At 38.5% G+C, this 17,493-nt stretch overlaps 3 protein-coding genes across 4 annotated transcripts in view; 2 read left to right on the forward strand and 1 right to left on the reverse strand.

Moving 5' to 3' along the window:
* Positions 1-5: 5 nt before the first annotated feature.
* On the forward strand, positions 6-932 carry LOC131694717 (probable peroxisomal acyl-coenzyme A oxidase 1; the record flags this gene model as incomplete). Its single annotated transcript, XM_058983196.1, has 3 exons — positions 6-149; positions 488-688; positions 749-932. Coding segments are annotated over 3 exons (405 nt in total), but the record flags the coding sequence as incomplete, so codon positions are not given.
* A 979-nt stretch (positions 933-1,911) lies between these two features.
* Positions 1,912-11,888, forward strand: LOC131694715 (probable peroxisomal acyl-coenzyme A oxidase 1). 2 transcript variants are annotated; one of them, XM_058983193.1, is made up of 9 exons: positions 1,912-2,081; positions 2,150-2,335; positions 9,493-9,655; positions 9,715-10,007; positions 10,063-10,468; positions 10,531-10,884; positions 10,937-11,351; positions 11,408-11,608; positions 11,666-11,888. In XM_058983193.1, the coding sequence occupies exons 2-9, from the start codon at positions 2,212-2,214 to the stop codon at positions 11,723-11,725; spliced, it is 2,016 nt and encodes a 671-aa protein (XP_058839176.1). In that variant the 5' UTR covers positions 1,912-2,081; positions 2,150-2,211; the 3' UTR covers positions 11,726-11,888. The 2 variants fall into 2 exon arrangements, with proteins under 2 accessions (XP_058839176.1, XP_058839175.1); XM_058983192.1 differs by having other exon boundaries at positions 1,912-2,335.
* Positions 11,783-17,493, reverse strand: part of LOC131694716 (troponin C-like) — a 32,211-nt gene continuing 26,500 nt past the window's right edge. Inside the window, exon 5 of the mRNA XM_058983195.1 lies at positions 11,783-12,338. Coding sequence (XP_058839178.1) covers positions 12,313-12,338 — 26 coding nt within the window. The 3' untranslated portion in view covers positions 11,783-12,312. The remainder of the gene's footprint in view (positions 12,339-17,493) is intronic.

Raw genomic sequence — 17,493 nt, forward strand, 5'->3', positions numbered from 1 at the left:
ACGGACGTTGGTTTGTTTTGCAATCCGCGTACGATTTGATAGAGAACGCTTGTCAAACAGCCTCGTCGCAGTTGGCGAATGTGCTGAGGCAATTGTGCGCACTGGTGGTGTACAGTGAGGCATTGCAGGTCGCAGGGGACTTGTTGAGGGTACGTATTATGCTGTATATAACCGCAGGAGAGTTCCATATTCAAAAACGTGCAGTTGAGCTAATTTCGATTTAGGTTTCAGTTACATTTGCTATGTGTGTGTATGTGTATTGCGTTAGTCAAAGACTGATAAGTTATATAAAGACAACGAATAAATTTTCGTTAACTGTCCGACAAATTGTAATGGATATGTTACAGAATCACTTTATAAAATATTCAAAAGAATATCCGGTTAGAAGTCCCGTTTCTCACATATAACATGCATAATCAATTTATAACATAGATTTTGAAGAGTTTCACAAAGCTGTTCTAACATTGGCAAAACTTTCTTTCCGCAGTTTACCACCATGTCCGAGAATGACATCGTAAAGTTGCAGCAAAAATACGAAATGACACTTGCTGCCCTGCGCCCAAATGCGGTCGGAGTGGTGGATGCGTTCGACTATCCAGACTATGTTCTTGGATCTGCACTGGGTGCCTACGATGGCAATGTGTACGAACGCCTGTTCGAGGAAGCGATGAAAAGTCCTTTAAACCAGGTAATTATTGTTGCTGCGAATAACCGAATACAGTTGTATTTATTTTCTCTGCTTCTCCAGGAACCGGTCAACAGAACATTTGAGTTGTACCTGAAGCCTCTCATGAGATCAAGACTGTAATATAAATAGTTGATGTTTGGGTGGCAGGGATTTGGGTGCAATTAAATTGGTGTAGTTGGTTATTGGTTTGTAACAACTTGTTGTAGACTAATTAATAGTGGAATTAAATGGTTTTTATTTTTGTTAGTGGAATTGAATGGTTTTTAATTTCCGATTTAATTGCCATCCCATTATAAAGGCCAAAAGCTATTAAAATGTGGGATGACTGAAATGAGCTACCTCCTCTACTTCGTCGTCATAGTTAACCTCAATAGCAAGAACTTTTTTGACAGTTCGCTATTATCATTTATGTGGACTTGGAAAACTTTTGTCTACGATTCAGTGCACTTCGATTTAGTTACATTCTTGTATTATACAGGGAGTTTAGTTGACGGTTAAGAATCTCTCGAGGGAGGAAAATAAGAGGGTTGTGTACAAAACACAACCACGGTGACATTATAAATGCAATAATTTTCACGAGCCAAATGAAGATAATTGATTATCAATCAAGACTATAAACTCTTCAGTCCTAAGAAATCTCCGGTGCGAGGGAGAAAATGCGCAAAACTCAATTCGCAAAGATTTTTCGTCAATTTTCAATAGATTTTTTTTTTCAAAATGTGCTTTTTAAAATGTTTGTTTTAACAACTGATAAGCCAGATGAACATGATTGTTCCATTACATGGAATAATTCTAGAGAACATTTTCAATAGGACGTAAGTAACATTGAGAGCCTCTCTTTATTTACTTTCTTTTTCGTCTATTACGACGTCATTACAACACTTTGCACTAATTTTCCAGTACATATCGAAAGCCGACGGTTTTTACTAGAATATTATGCAAAGAGCAGAGTAGTTGTTGAAATGGCCGAGTAATGAACAGAAGAGAAAGACCCCAAAGAGAATCTCTCATTGTTACTTACGTCCTATTGAAAATTTTCTCTAGAATTATTTATCCAACCTGCTTTGAATCGAGTATAAATGAACCACGTTTGTAACGCGAATAGAAATGCGCCTTAAGTTAGTCCCGCCAAAAGCACATGTTTGCGCATGAAGCTTTCGCGTATAACTACTAGGTACACCGTGATAGATTGCCTCGTTCTCTTTCTGTCAGTCGCTAGACGATTATAGCCTTTTATATGAGCTGCCTCAAATCTAAGACTTTATCATTAATTTACTGCGACATCATTTGTTTTTCGGCGGTCAGTTGCATGGAGTGCGTTGTGATAAGTGAACGTGAAGCTGGATGTTGATAGCGTAGCAAAAGAACCCGTGGAACTTCAGTAAAAGGACAGGTTTGTTGAAGATCGATAGCTAGAAACCGGTTGATAGCAATAACTGGATGAACTTTGTTCTCGTGTAGATTTGAGTCTTGTTTTTCAAAACATTTATGCTGTTTGCGGATGTGTAGTGATAATATAAGTAATGCCGGTAGACGTAGTAAACAAAGATCTGCAGCATGAACGCAGTAAGTGCACTTTCAATCAGGAAGAGTTCACTCTCTGGTGGGTAGGTGGACAAGACAAGTTGGACGAGAAGAGGTTTACGGGTGAGTATAAATTTAGGTACTCCGAATATTTTTTTTTGTTTCGAACGGGGGATGCGTTACGTGCATAAATAACTGTGTTTACCCTTTATTGCCACCAACTATTATTATTTTTTTCTTCTCAATAACTACGCGGCAACAATTTATTTTTTCTCCACTGGAATCATATACTGATTGAAAGGACTTCATAATTTTTTGGACCTTAACAAACTCCTAATTTGTGACGATAGCCTGTTAGCGTATCTAAAGTACGCATATAAATGTATCGAATGCAGTTGTCTTAATCAAGTATCGAAACAATAAATTTTCAGAATCAAAAATAATTGTAGATACGTTTTTTGAGTGGCGATGTATTCATTCATAAATAGGCTTTGTGGTATGTATTAGCAGAATCAAAGTAGGATAGGCTGAGTGGAATTAATGAATTGATCGAACGCAAATAATAAACCTTCGTTGCGCTTTCCATCGATTCGTGTAAATTTGTTGCTAAGAAAGTTATCGTCTTTGCGCAACGGAAGCACAAATTGCTATCATGCATGCATGCAACCGCAAAAAAAATTAGGTATACACATTTGCCTCAAACATTGAACCTAAGCGAACGGTGTACAGTTGTACAATGCTCGAATCAAACAGCTGTCTGGGTATATCGTATCCGTATACGGAAAGATACGCACCAAGAACAATGAGTCAACGCCAGTGATGATGGGTGGAGCGAAAGAGATAACTAGTACCCAACAAACATTTCGTGGTTTTTTAAACGTTTTAACAGTTGCTTTATTCAGCTCTAGCTGAACATTGGAGGTATACGTGTAATCATATATCGTTTATTCCACCCTTAAACATCCGGGATTTGGAAAATTTATTCAGTTTGTTTGATTGAGACACTTTAAAGAACAATTCTTCAGCATGTATACAGCCTGAAGAAAGTCACAGTTCAGCTTCATCAATAAACCTTTTCGTTACCGCTATTCAGCTGAGAACATTATCATAGAAAATTATTAAAAAAGACATTTATTTCAAGTTACACGCGCTATCAATCTCTTTGGAAGGTATATACTTTTGTTAGTGTTACGCTACAATTAGAGAAAAATTGTATTACCTTGTTGGAAGTCATATCACGTACCTGGATCCGAATCAGCAACCTGTTGAATACTAAGCACTTACCTTACTGTCTGCACCAATCTTGCATACATCGAATGCTTAAGATTTCACCGATGTACCGAAAAGTCTAGGCTGCTGAATAGAGTCTGTACAAAGACTACACTAGCCTTTTATAGATTTGAGTGAATCTAGTTGGCTTGGGTTCGAATCCCAACCTACGATATTTTTTTTATGCGATAATTTTTAGAACATTCGGAAATTTTAAATTAGACAATTTACTAATTTCAAAAACTAATGATTGTAGACGTTTTTGTATCCAAGATGAGGACTTACGGATGTCACAAAAATTTTAGACAAGTAAAAATGAGTATCATATGATAGTGGTGGTAACTGAATGATGGATTGAAGCCATTTATAATTCTAAGGTGGCAATCTCCTTGATTTATTTGCCATACCATTTGGCAAATGGTCCATGGAAACAATTCTGGTGTCAAAAATTAACAGCATCGTTCGAACAAAAATTTTCTCTTGTGTTCAATAGGTAAACAGACCATTTTGAATTAAAAGGTAAATTTACGTAAACAAGAGCGCGTATGATTTGGCAAGCTTCTACATTGAAAAACTGTAAATCGTTGGTTTACATGCTGAAAACTCAGTAGATATAAAACAACAAAATAAATTTGCTGTTGTTATTGCTTCTAAACCATAATATATGAAAACATCTCGATTGGATTATACTGAAACACTTAGAAAATATACTGTTTTCTCGTTTGAAAGATTTATGAGTACAACTGTCGCCAATGTAATAATCATATGTTATTCCAGGGACTTTATAGTCCACAGATAGGCACTTACTTCGAAATAGGAATGAGCGATGTAGAAACGAATTTTTCAAAATCGATGTTGTTAACTTAAAAAAATTGATCTGGTAAAATCGATTTTTGTTTCAAAATTGTCATTGAATCGAGATTTTTTTGATTTTTTTTGTTTCTTACAATCGATCTTTTTGTCTCGAAAAATCGAGAATTTTCCGAGATATCAGTATAAAAGATTACTTATTACTCGGCTGTGCGGGGATTTGGCTGGGTTCAACTAAGTGTGTATGTATATACAAGTCCTTGCTATGAATTATCTTTAGGTTTACTAATGCATCAAACCAACTTGATAGCTTCTTTTTGTTAACAGACATTTTTTCAGGCCGAAATTGAAATTGCAAATTAACTGCATGAAATTGTAAAAAAAACACTGTATAAATGTTACAAGAGCAAACCGTTGAAGTAACAAATAGAATAAGAAAAGGGTTCTAAGTGAGAAGTTAAAAGTAAAAAAAAATAATATGCCTGTATTGGGACTCGAACCCAGGTCGGTTACCATTCGTCATGGTTCGCTAACCGTGTCAATTTTTGGAGTAGGTACAATTACCTTTGTTAAACACATAATTCAGCTAAAAGTCAAAAGTGGTATAAGAGCAAATGTATAGGTAGAATCAACCTTTTGAAGACATGTAGTGCAGCTTAATGATTAAAGGTTTGCATATTGGTAACAGCATCATTTATTCAACTCGTAATTCAGTCTAATTAAGATGGTTGAATAAAAGCATTAATGCTGTCGCTGCAACATTTGTTAGTAGTATAGTTCAGCCTTGTTTGAAGTGACGAATACTGGAGATTAAATAGGCTGAATAAACTGTTAATGCTTAAATAGTTCAGCGAAAGTATTATTCAGCTTAAATAGCCTTTAATCTGCTTTTAATCAGCCAGTATTCTTATAGTTCAGCTCCTAATGTTTGTTGGGTACTTCGACGCTATATCAACCGTATTTGCACTTGGTGCTAAACTGTATAAGCGATTTTGTGCACCTGTTTTATACAAATCAATGCTTTTGCGATTGTACATAAAATTTGTGCTTGAAACGGCACTGCGTAGCGTACCAGTGTAGCGAACATATCAACCTGCTACACTGCCTATGGAAGCACGCAGCACAGTGCTCTGCCTGCCGTTCAACAGGCGACTGACCTTGTCCGACCAACTCTGTTCCCTAAATAGTCGATGATTACGTCATTCATAGAAGCGTAGCGTGTTAGGTGCATAAATCTGTCGTGCCAGACATGGAACATTTTGACTATGTTATAGAATATTTACATTTTTAACCCATAATATAAAAACAATTGGGTTTGTGCATTGGAATCTGTTCTTAGAAAATAAACAATTTTCCCAATGAAAATCGGCACATTTGATAGATTTAAAAATCAAAAATAATTTTTAAAATACCCTCATAGTTACTCTTATATTTCTCCCCACTAAGGAGAGGAAAAAATTGAGTAAAACTGTGTGCGTGAACAATATACAACCTGTAACTACATTAGTTATGAAACTTTTGTTTCGATTTTATCTCATCAGAATCTGACACCAATTTAGAGACAGGAATAAACTAGCGCTGTGCGTAGTGCACATTGCCTTGCTGAGTCGAACCAAGTTTCGATTCAATCAGTTCTCATTAACTTTATCTTTTCTAGTGGGACGTTACGCTTCACTAGAAGTTGCTCAGGCGCTACCTTAGTCCCGGCCTTAAGCTAGTGTGAATATTTGAAGGTTTTATTTCGGAATTCATGGATTTTTGGACAATGCAAAATATATCTTTCAATGATTTAATCTACTAATAGAAACTACCCAGAATTTAATCTACTGTGGGAAACTGCTGAAAAACTGTTCACTAATCGACAGAAAATCACTTAGCACTGGTTACTGAAAGCATCCAATTTGCGTAAAATTTGTTACATGTAATGATGACACCACCAAAATAACTAGAAACTATAAATATGGGTGAGCTTAATAATTTCAGCATCACTTGCTTCCAACACATGGAAGAGAACACATCGCACTTGCTTCTCCTTTGCCGAAAAGGCTTCTTTTAGAGTTGTCTGTTTTTAAATTAAAGAAAATTATCCGTTTTCCGTGAAACTTTTACATAACTTTAGTCAATTCGTTAAGCGAATATGCTGACACTAATCTGCTCTACTAAGCTAACTAGCTAAAATTATTAGCTCTAGATTTTTTTACGATCATCATCAAGATTGGAATAGATGTATGACTTCTTGAAGAAAGTTGTAATGTTTGTCTAATTACATGTTTGTTTTACCACTATTTAGGAAATAGTTTCAATTAAAGTTGTTGCACCTAACGTATCAAAGTTGTACGGATAACGAAGACGAAAATGTATTCCAACCGAAATGAGAAAGTACTCGTGTTGAGTGTATAGAAAAAATAGAAGAGGTGCTCTTGAGTCGATTTCGATCGGTTGATTCTGTTTTCCTCTCTTTTCTCTCAGATTTAAGATTATCTATCTTATTATATTCCATGAAGAGCAAAAACAGAACGAAAGACTGTCACATACTGAAGACATGCAATCGAAGCATTTATCCCAACTTATTGGCTAAGGGATTCAACGAGTCACAGCTCTTCGTGATTGCCTGATGTCTGTTCGTTGTATTGTCACGTCATTTTCAAACTTACATGAACAATATTCAGAAACCATAGAAATCGACTAAAATGCTGTTACTGGTTGCAATATTAAGTGTATCGTGTGAACTTAGCCTAAGAGCGATGTATGTTTTATGTTTTACCACTTTATGTCCTTCCCACTTTCACACGTTTGTTAAAGATATCACGGTTTTGCGAATTAGCAGTGTATTAGTACGGAACGAATTCCTAATAAAAATGGAATAAAGTGTTAGTAAAAATGATATTGCGTTAAAATGACGCGAAACAAAAACTGTCTTCTCGGCTGTATTGTTCTCAGACAAATTGAAATATTTTTGTGTAGCGCACTTGAATGTGATGCATGGTGTTTATACTAAGAGTACAAAGTGCACAGTGTGCACTGACCTAATACAGAAATTCAAAATTTTGCGCAATTTAAAAACTTATCATTTAAATAACAAACGGAGCCGTGGGTGTTTTATGTATTTCCATTGTGTAAACAATAAAAATAATAAAACGAGTGTTGTGGTTGTCCGGCAGATCTTGCGGTTATCCATTTCACGTGGAAACCTGTGTTTTTATCACCAAACGCGTTTTGGGGGGGAAGGGTTATTTCCGTGTCATCGATTGTTTATTTCTGTGTCATCATCGTAGTTGCTGCCTTTATGTTCGTGAATATCTAATTTCTTCCATGTTTGGAGTACGTGTCAAAGTTTAAATGCGGTATTGAGATTGAAATATAATAGCAAATGTCGGTTAATATACAGTTTTCTTGAAAAGATATTCAGCATGTTCCAATAGGACCTCTGAAGCATTTGATTTTCTATTTGATTGCCTATTTTTAGCGTATCTATAGATACCGCCAACTTACCCTGGGCCGGAGTAAGTTGACGGGTTTTCCGCATGCATCATACGTTTTAATAAAATTTAGAGATGTTGCCAACAGTCTGCCCTTTCAAAATGTTCCATTTTGCAAGATGCGGCCAAATCCGTCTTGAAGAATACTATAAATATTTCTGAATATGTACAATACCCAACCGAAGCCTCAAACAACAAACAGTGGTTACCAGCTGGACTGCCATGTGTTGGCTAAACACGATGGACGTGACTTGATCGGCGATATCTATTTCAAACAAAGTTCAGGTCTCAAATTTTATTAGGCCACTTCTCGCGATAAGATGTTTGGCATATTTAAGCATGATTCAGCCAAAAAAATTTTGGAATGCGATCTGTTCCTGTAGTTTAAAAAGTCGGCATTTTTCTGACTGTTAAGATTATGAATTTGGAAGTATTCAAAAGGTGGTTGGTTCAGTCAGTTTTGGCTTAATTTAGCTAGCTGCCATTGTAACAAGGACGTGCCACAATGGCACAAGGCGTCCAGTTCATCAAAAAAGAGCTCCATTAATTTGTCCCTCGTCCCGATCAACAGAGAACTGGACGACAATGAAGCGAAAACTGAAGATGACGAGAGCTCGTAACATTAGTAAAATCAGTTAACCAAGACTGGGACTAAAAATATCGTTGCCGGTTGATGAGCGTACGTCAACGGAAACGTACGAGAATTATTTCGAAATATGTGAAGAATGAATTGCTTCGATTATCTCCACTAATTAAAATGTTATTATTTTTGTTTCGTCATTGGAAATTTTTTTGATAGAAAGAAAGGTTTAAAAAGACACATTAGAAAGGACTATATCCTTGCATATTATTTATATAGATTACGAACAGCCATCCCTGGGGGGCACACATTCGTAATCAAGTTTTGCCACCAAACAACGTAAACATCTACTGACATGACTTAGCAAGTATAATGGTGTTATCTATTAATATGTACATTCTTATCTATTCGAAAGGTCTTTGGGACTCAGGTAAACACAACACGTAATCGTGAGACATTAGAGTGCATTGTTATACACATCAAATATGCGATTTGCAGGTCTATTAATACATAATCTTTACTATAAGTACTCGCATGTAGATTCCCTATCCCATATAACATAAGACAAATATGCAACTATAAGCAGCTTTTCAATAACAGTATGCAGTTTTCTGTTGTAAGGGCTGGAGCTCACCAGGAGATTGATAACACTATTATTTTTCTTTGCATAAAACAAGCCTAGATGCCCTTTTTTATCCGGCGGCAGATGCAATAATTAATCCCCTGTGTTGCTGCTCCTATATCGTGAGAGATCATAGGAGTTTCTATTTCTTTCATCAATTCTTTTAAATTTGTATCACATTAGAATATTGGTTTCTATCCAGATTTCTTTAGGGTGTATCTATTATTTCTTTCTTTTATTGTTATTTGAGGCTTATCTACTATTTCTTTCGAATGGATTCTTTAACCTTAGTGTCATTCGACTCTTTATTCTTTGAGAAAAATCTCTAACCCTATGTGCGGGGTTGCGAACCGAACTTAGGTGAGCTGCATACAAGGCAATCGATTTACCAACTACGCTATGCCCGCCCATCGAATGGATTCTTTTATATTATTTTATTTTATTTTATTAGAATGAACTCCTACTCCTCGTGAATAAGTCGTACTAACAACCTAGATATTTTGTTTGTGTATTTATTTAGAAAATTATTATGTTAGCCAGCCGGAGTTTCACGATACGACACCATTGCACTACGCATCACACCAAGAAATCTACGAGCAAACGGTACGCAAAGCGACGGTCATATTCACCAAAGTGAAGAAGTTACTTCAAGAACAGGAAAAATACGATGCCAAAAATTACGTGTAGGTATTAAAATGCACACCGCCAAACCTGTTTTATTGTTATGAAGATTTTTCCTCAGTAACTTCCTTGATTCGCTCCTGGGAACGGGCGTTATCAAGGAGGGCAGTCCACTAAGGCTTCACTTTGTTATGTTCATCCCAGCGATTGTCGGACAGGGAAGTGCGGAACAGCAAGCAAAATGGCTCGATAAAGCGCTTAACTGTGAAATACTTGGAACATATGCGCAGACTGAACTCGGCCACGGAACCTTTCTCCGGGGATTGGAAACTACGGCTACCTTCGATGAGACAACCGATGAAATTATACTCAACAGTCCTACACTGACTGCTTACAAATGGTGGCCGGGAGCTTGTAAGTTACGTGTGATCAAACGTGGGATCAGTTTAATGAATAAATGTATTTTCAGTGGCTCAAACCGTGAATCACTGCATTGTAATGGCACAGCTGTACTCCAACGGGAAGTGTCATGGTGTTCACGCGTTTATGGTACAGGTTCGCGATGAAGACACGCATATGCCACTGCCAGGATTGGAAATCGGTGACATCGGCCACAAAATGGGTTTTAAGGGGGTCAATAATGGGTATCTTGGTTTTAAGAAGTATCGAATTCCCCGAGCCAACATGCTCATGCGAAATGCACAATTGCTTAGAGATGGGACGTATGTTAAACCTGTCTCTTCAGTACTGACCTACGGTACCATGGTCTTCGTACGAGTGATCATCGTCAGTGGAATGGCTCATAATTTGGCTAAATCGGCTACCATTGCAGTGAGGTATTCGTCCGTGCGGCGACAGAGTGTGATCAATCCAGAGTATTAAATTAAATAGTCTAGTTTTCACGTGAATAATATTTTAAATCAATGCATTTTTTCAGTCAACCGGAGGTGCAAATAATCGACCATATAACCCAACAAGGAAAACTACTACCTCAAATCGCCAAGGCAATTGCTCTGAAGTTAACGGCCGATAATTTGTGGCAAATGTACCAGGAAACGACATCGGATTTGAATTCTGGTAAATTGGATCGTTTACCGGAACTTCATGCCATCGCGTGTTGTTTAAAAGTCGTTTCTACGTCCGATGCTGCCAGTGGAATCGAGATGTGTCGATTGGCTTGTGGGGGTCACGGATACTTATCTTGTGCTAACTTTATGAGTTTCTACACCGTCGCTACGGCTGCCTCTACCTATGAAGGTGAAAATACTGTACTGTTGCTGCAGACTGCCAGGCAAGATGTCGAAGTGGTTGAAAACATTATTTCAATTGTGGTTTCTTTTCAGATACCTTATTAAAATGTGGAACCACGCCCTTAAGGGCAAACAACTGATGCAAACGGTGCAATATTTGGCAGAGTTTGCTGGGAAATCCACCAAACGACTACCATGGAGTGATTCTATACCGGTCATCATTTCGGCTTTTCAGGTCATCACAGCCAACCGATTGAACCATGCGAATGCACGCATTGAGCAACGCAAACGTAAAGGATTTACACCGGAGGAAGCCACCAACTTAACCGGGCTGGAATTAATACGTGTGGCTGAGCTCCACGGCCGTGGGTTTGTTTTGCAGTCCGCCTACGAAATGATCGAAACGGCCTGCCAGACAGCTTCTCCTGAACTGACCCGAGTGCTGCGAGAATTGTGCCAGTTGGTGGTATTCGATGAAGCGTTGAAGGTTGTCGGGGATTTAATGAGGGTAGGGTAATTGGATACTACAAATAAGCTACTCGATTCAAATATTTTTTTGATCAGTTTACAACCATGTCGGAGAGAGACCTCGCGAAGTTACAACAAAAATATGAAGCCTCTTTAGCGGCCATACGCCCAAACGCCGTTGGGATTGTGGATGCTTTTGATTATCCAGATTATGTACTGGGCTCCGCTCTCGGAGCATTCGACGGGAACGTGTACCAGCGTTTGCTTGATGATGCTATGCGGAGTCCCTTGAACCAGGTACGTGGCAAAAGATGTGTAAAAACTGATCTCCATTAATAGGTGTTTTCTGTGCAGGAACCAGTTAACAAAACATTTGAACTGTACCTGAAGCCACTGATGCGGGCGAAGCTGTAGACGTGATGCGAGCAGGGATTTCGAAGAAAATACCATTGGCGAACCTATTGGTGATAGTTTTCATTTGAACTTGTTTTTATTTACTATTAGACATGGGAATTCAGCAGATACAAACAATGCTACATTACAGTTAAAAATAAAAACAGATTGTGAGATTTTCAAAGTTTCCATTGTATAATATACTAGTAGGTTTCATATCCGAAGCTTTCGATTGTGTCGCTTTGGCCTATAGAACTTAAAGATTACGAATAGTGTTGGCGAGTTTGGCACACTTAACAGAGTAAACGAACGAATTCGCAAACTATAACCGGAAAAGTGGTTTTCATAATTTTTTTTTAAATCTCAGACATAATACAAAATTGCTAACGCTAAGAACTCTTGTAAAATAACAATACATTCAAACAGATGCTTCATGCTCCTTTAGACGTGAAGATTTACATTTCTTTCCTTTCAACAATGCGATCTGTATAATATGCGTGTTTTATAATAATATATAAAAGAGAATGATAGCTTCATCAAGGGTATTTGCGCGGCTGTTACGCGAGCTGACGAAATCGGATAATGCGAAGAATTTGAGTTGTTTCGGTTTAACCAGTCATCATCTCCATGAACTCTGCAATGAAAGAGGACAGATTTGAATATAGATTAACGGATCTTAGTTTTGTTACCACTGTGGTAAAATAGAATATATTTAATCTTTTAATAAATGGTCCCCTTTCCGAAGGTTCACCCTGTTAGAAGTGTGGGAAGTTTGCAACTGCAAGTGATATTTGGAAACTTAAGGCAACCTTATATCCGATTTATTCTGAGGCATGGAAGCACCGTTAGCATCGTGCGCTTCAGCGAGTTTTATTTAACTCGTCAACGAGAAAAGAATGGGACATGATCGATTGAAGTTGAAGAAACTGTGTGTACGAAGAAGAAAAATCGCACACAGCCAGAGCTGGAAAAAGGTTGAGCCGTTGGGAAGGACGTAATCCCAGCCAAACTTTTAACAATCGGAAGTGACTAACTGTACGAAAAAACCACTGAATGATCGGAATGATTTTGGGAAGAAGAAGAAATGCCATCCACCTATCTTCAAGATGGGTTAGAACTAGAGTGCAATAAATATCGAAGCACAACGATCCTCAATGCCGCTTACAAGGTACTCTCCCGTGTTCTGTTTAGCAGATAGCGGCAGTTGGCTGAATTCTTTGTGGGCTACAGCCAAAACAGGTTTCGAGAAGAAAAATCAACAACGACACAGTGACAATTCCTGGACAATTATCGTAAGTATAACTGTCGGACTTACTATTTCAAGTGTACGATTCAGTGAAACGATCGGTCAAAATCAAGCGTCAGAATAGCCCGAGAGACATTCGACTCCATTGTGACGTTAGATAGATTTAAGCAGGGCGATGCGCTCTCTCATCTGTTGTTTAATACATTGCTCGCAGGTGCGATACGCAGATATGATGTGCAATGGAACGGAACTAGCAAAACACGAGACCTCACATGCTTCCTCAACATCATTGGCGTTGATCTCAGAGCAGTGGAAGGGGCATTTGAATAAAAAGTGAGGCTGCGAGAATCGGACTGACTTTGACTAAACTAAGTACATGGTAGCTCATCAGAGCGATACATTCCTATCTGTGTTGGTTCTGAGGTGGAAACCGTTAGGTTACGGTGGTTAAGTAATAACAATGTTTGCAGCGAGGCATAAAGAGGTGTTGTGGCTGTTGAGACATGTACGTAGAAGGAAGTGGACTTTTGACTGATTGGTGTATTTCAGAGAAGAATACTGCATTCAATACTCGGTGGTACAGTAGAGAATGGCATGGGTTAATGAACTACGAGCTGGGAGCCGGTTAAGCATAGTAGACAAATAGCATGGCTGACATAATACAGCAGACTACAGTTGGCTAGACATATAATACGAATACCATAAGAGAGATCCGCTAAAGTTTTGCTCGGCAGATTACCTGGATCTACTTTGAGGCATACCTCGCACTAGCAGGTTTTGTGTAACCAAGGAAGATTTGCGTACGACAGGTGTTCGAGGAGACTGTAAAATGATGGCCCAAGATCGAGTAACCTGAAAATCTAAAATACATATGGTCATAACTCGGAGCACCCGGATTGTTCGACTACGACGATGATGACGCAGTGTATGATGTGTTTTAGGGTGAGTCATCTTGTCCCATGACTCCAGCTGTCCAACGAGGATTATCCTTTGCTGGTGTTGTAGCTGGAAATACCAACGAATCGCTGCTCACTACTTGTAAACTCGTCACGCTAGTACCGGAAGTAATTGATATTCTGTGCACACGAGGGAACACAGCATCAGGCTACCGTGACTATCCAAAGGGCTCGGTGAGAATCCCCAGATGAGGGATCCATTCCTTTGAGCATTTGTTCTTCAAAAATGTTATCATCGATAGTTCTCCTGTAGTCTTCAGCGAGTAGCCTTCCTACCACTTTCCGGTGGTATTGAATTTAGGTGCCTGAGCCCAATCTACTCAGACAGCACATCAACGTTGATAAACAACTCGCCGGTGGAAATAGACAAGTCACTGGATACCACCCAGCAAGTGATCGTCGTCGCTCAAGATCCTCAAGGTTCCTGTAGGTAACCGGCTGAGGACTCTTTTTCTAGATCTAGATTTCAACGCATAAAATCTTATTCGTTGACGGAGTATTTCCGGAGACAGCTCCAAAGAACAAGAAAATGATATATGATATCTAAAGCCTGCGAAATAATCTCTCGATCCCTCTGTATGTTTATAAATAGCACAAATCGTTCCAAGGGGAATTCCAGTATCTACGAGACAAAAGTTCACATTCCGCAGCCGAGTCGGTGGATCTTTTACTTTTTATATTTTTGATTATAGAATTTTTAACCTTAAGGTCGGGGTTGAAAATCGAACCCAGGTGACCTGCGTACAAGGCTATCGATTCACCAACTACGCTATGCCGCCCCTCGGTGGATCTTGTTGTAGACCACTTCCGACATGTATTCACCAGCCCTCCTGTCTATTCATAACAACAGTACCCAGAAATATTGCCAATGTATAATATCAGTCTCCTCCGTCCTTACGTAAATGATGCCGATATGCTCTGTCTAACTCGTTTAAAGGCCTGGATTGTTCGCTTCGTCCGTTCATAAAACATTGTGCCCGAGTGCGTTCAAGTATTTAGTTGCGGAAAATGTTTTCCCAAGTGTCTGGAAAGAAACTGCTATTTTGCAAGGATAGAAACACTCACAATATTGAAAACTGCAGAGGAAACTCGCTAAACTGTTTAACTAAAGTTCTGTAAAAGTTTGTTTGCAATGCGGTGTATGCTGCATCTTCCAACATAATGGAAGAACGTCAGAACTTCGAGGTTGATGACATACACAAGTTTTCAAGTTTCAGCTGTTGAGAAGCGTCAAGAAGCATATTTTGAGTTCGCTAATGTGTTCGACACAACATTACTGTTATGAGACTGCAGCGATTAGGGTTTCCTCAATGGGTAACTAGATGGCTGCATTCTTACCTCTTCGAACGATTCACTTTTATTAGGATTGAAATTACAAGTTCAAGCATATTTGGTATGTTAACCGGTGTCCCTCAAGGAAATCAGTTGGGGCCACTTGTTTTTCTCTTATTCATCAACGATATCTGCACCCACATCAAGCCTGGAAAACTACTCTACGATGATGATCTGAAAATGTATCGTGCAATTGCCTCAGGGCTCGACTCTGTTGTGCTCCAAGATGATACAGATAATATTGAGTAGTAATGCTTGCTGAATGGCATGCAGATCCACGTCGATTAATGTAATAAATTTTGGATACTCGAAAATTCTAATGCGTTGTGAATATACTCTTCAAACCTAAGCCCTCGAGAGTGTGGATTCTATCCGTGACTAGGGAGTGATATTCGATAGAATACTTCGTCGACCACATCACAGCAACAACGGCGAGAGTTTTTACAATATTGTGTTTTCTCAAACGAAATACTGTTGATTTTGTGGATTTCTTCTCAATGAAATTTATACTGCGCACTGCTTCGTAGCATCTTGGAGTATTCAGTACAAGTCTCAGACGCCATACAACGCCGTTCAAAGCAACCGGTTGGAGCGCATTCAAAGAAGCTTTGTACGATTTACTCTGAGCGTATGATAATAGATGCATGTTGCTAGATTTGTCAACGCTGAAGACTCCCCGCACTTTACAGCACAGGATGTTCTTTTTTGATATGTAGTAGACTAATATTGACTGTCCTTACAATCTTTCAAGCATTGATTTGTTTGTTCCGCCTCCTAGACTAACTAAATAGGTTTATCCACACTAATTTTATCCAGCCGAGTAATCTGAAATTTCGCAACAGGTATTTTCAGAGAAAACTACATCGCATCTCACCATTCTGGCCTCTGGTGAAGATCTTGAAGAAGATTACGCGTTCCATTCCTTAGCTCGTTTCATCCGGGAGTGTAGACGATGGATCTCGTCTGATAACACCAGAAAATGTGCTGTGGCAGTTCTTGTATTCCTGCATTGAATTTTGAGGCTACAGTTAGTCCACATGAAAGGCCAGGGTCCGCGATTGATCTTATGGATAGCTAGTTTTCGAGGGAATCGAGAATCTTTTTGGGTGAGCTCATGGCTTTCCGAAACATAAAGGTTTCCGGTTTTGAAAGCACTTTCAAAACAACTACCATAATGATTGGTAGTTGCTTCCCGCCTTTTTTTAAATATAGGAAACGTTTCCAAGTGTCATCGTCACGCTTCTGTCAGGGTTTGAGTGATGTCAGATGTATCAGAACATGGGCATCACAGCCTTTCAGTAATAACAGCTGAATTTTTTCGCAAAACTGTCAGCTCATGCTCATGGCTCATCGGATTTTAATCCGATGGACGATTCAGTATGGCCATCTTGGTGTCTCGTTTATTAAAGACGCTAAATATCTGACTAAAAACTTGCCAACTCCATCGTCCATCTGTTGTCAGTGTCATTCCAATCGACCACGATACCTGTGAAAAGCACTCCTCAATCCGAGGAAAATCTCCTCGAATCCTTCTCGAATGAGGAGAGTGTGAACAAACGATTGAGATGGCTAGTCTTCATATCAGAGATTCAGCGTTTTTATTGTTTATGAAAGCTGAACACTGAAAATAATCGACACGATAAATCCATATGCAATTAAACATCACATTCATTCTCATGTTCTCATGTTAAAAAGTAAAAGAAAGGATTTCCTTTTGAATTTCACATGAAAATTCAATAAAACGCATTTCATGTGGTGTTTCAAATTTAATTCAAATAAATTCCACGTGAGCACGACATATTTATCCATTGAATATGCATTGCCATGCTATTGAGTCGTACAGAATGAATTTTGCAAATGATTTTCGCATGAAAAACATGTAGTGCATTTCTTCATGGAAAACAATTGATTTCACCGATTCTTCAGCCAATTAAAGCTATAGGTAAAATAAAGTGATATTCACGTGCAATTCATTTGGAAATTTTAGCCAATGGTATTTCTTATGATGTTAATGTGCTTTTCACACAATGTTCGCATGAATTCCATTTGAAAACAATATTACCCATGCTTGAATGGAAATTCAAATGGCAATCGTGTGCATTTCATGTGTTTGTGGACTGAAATAATTCAATAGATTTCCACATGATGTTAACGTGTTTAGTTTTTTCAGTGTATCGAACTAAGCTTCGTTCATAATTAGATCATCATCAAAGCAATCTGTGCATTTAATTATCATCCTTGGTTTGTTTACTGTT

The sequence above is a fragment of the Topomyia yanbarensis genome, unplaced genomic scaffold, assembly GCF_030247195.1.
Source record: "Topomyia yanbarensis strain Yona2022 unplaced genomic scaffold, ASM3024719v1 HiC_scaffold_121, whole genome shotgun sequence".
Taxonomy (NCBI): Eukaryota; Metazoa; Arthropoda; class Insecta; order Diptera; family Culicidae; genus Topomyia; species Topomyia yanbarensis.

What these genes read in the sequence shown, in the direction of transcription:
- LOC131694715 (XM_058983192.1), top strand. Translation starts at nt 2,212, where the DNA reads ATGCCGGTAGACGTAGTAAACAAAGATCTGCAGCATGAACGCAGTAAG. An exon ending in GGACGAGAAGAGGTTTACGG is followed by an intron (nt 2,336 to 9,492) that starts GTGAGTATAAAT and finishes GTATTTATTTAG; the next exon opens with AAAATTATTATGTTAGCCAG. An exon ending in TTGTCGGGGATTTAATGAGG is followed by an intron (nt 11,352 to 11,407) that starts GTAGGGTAATTG and finishes TTTTTTGATCAG; the next exon opens with TTTACAACCATGTCGGAGAG.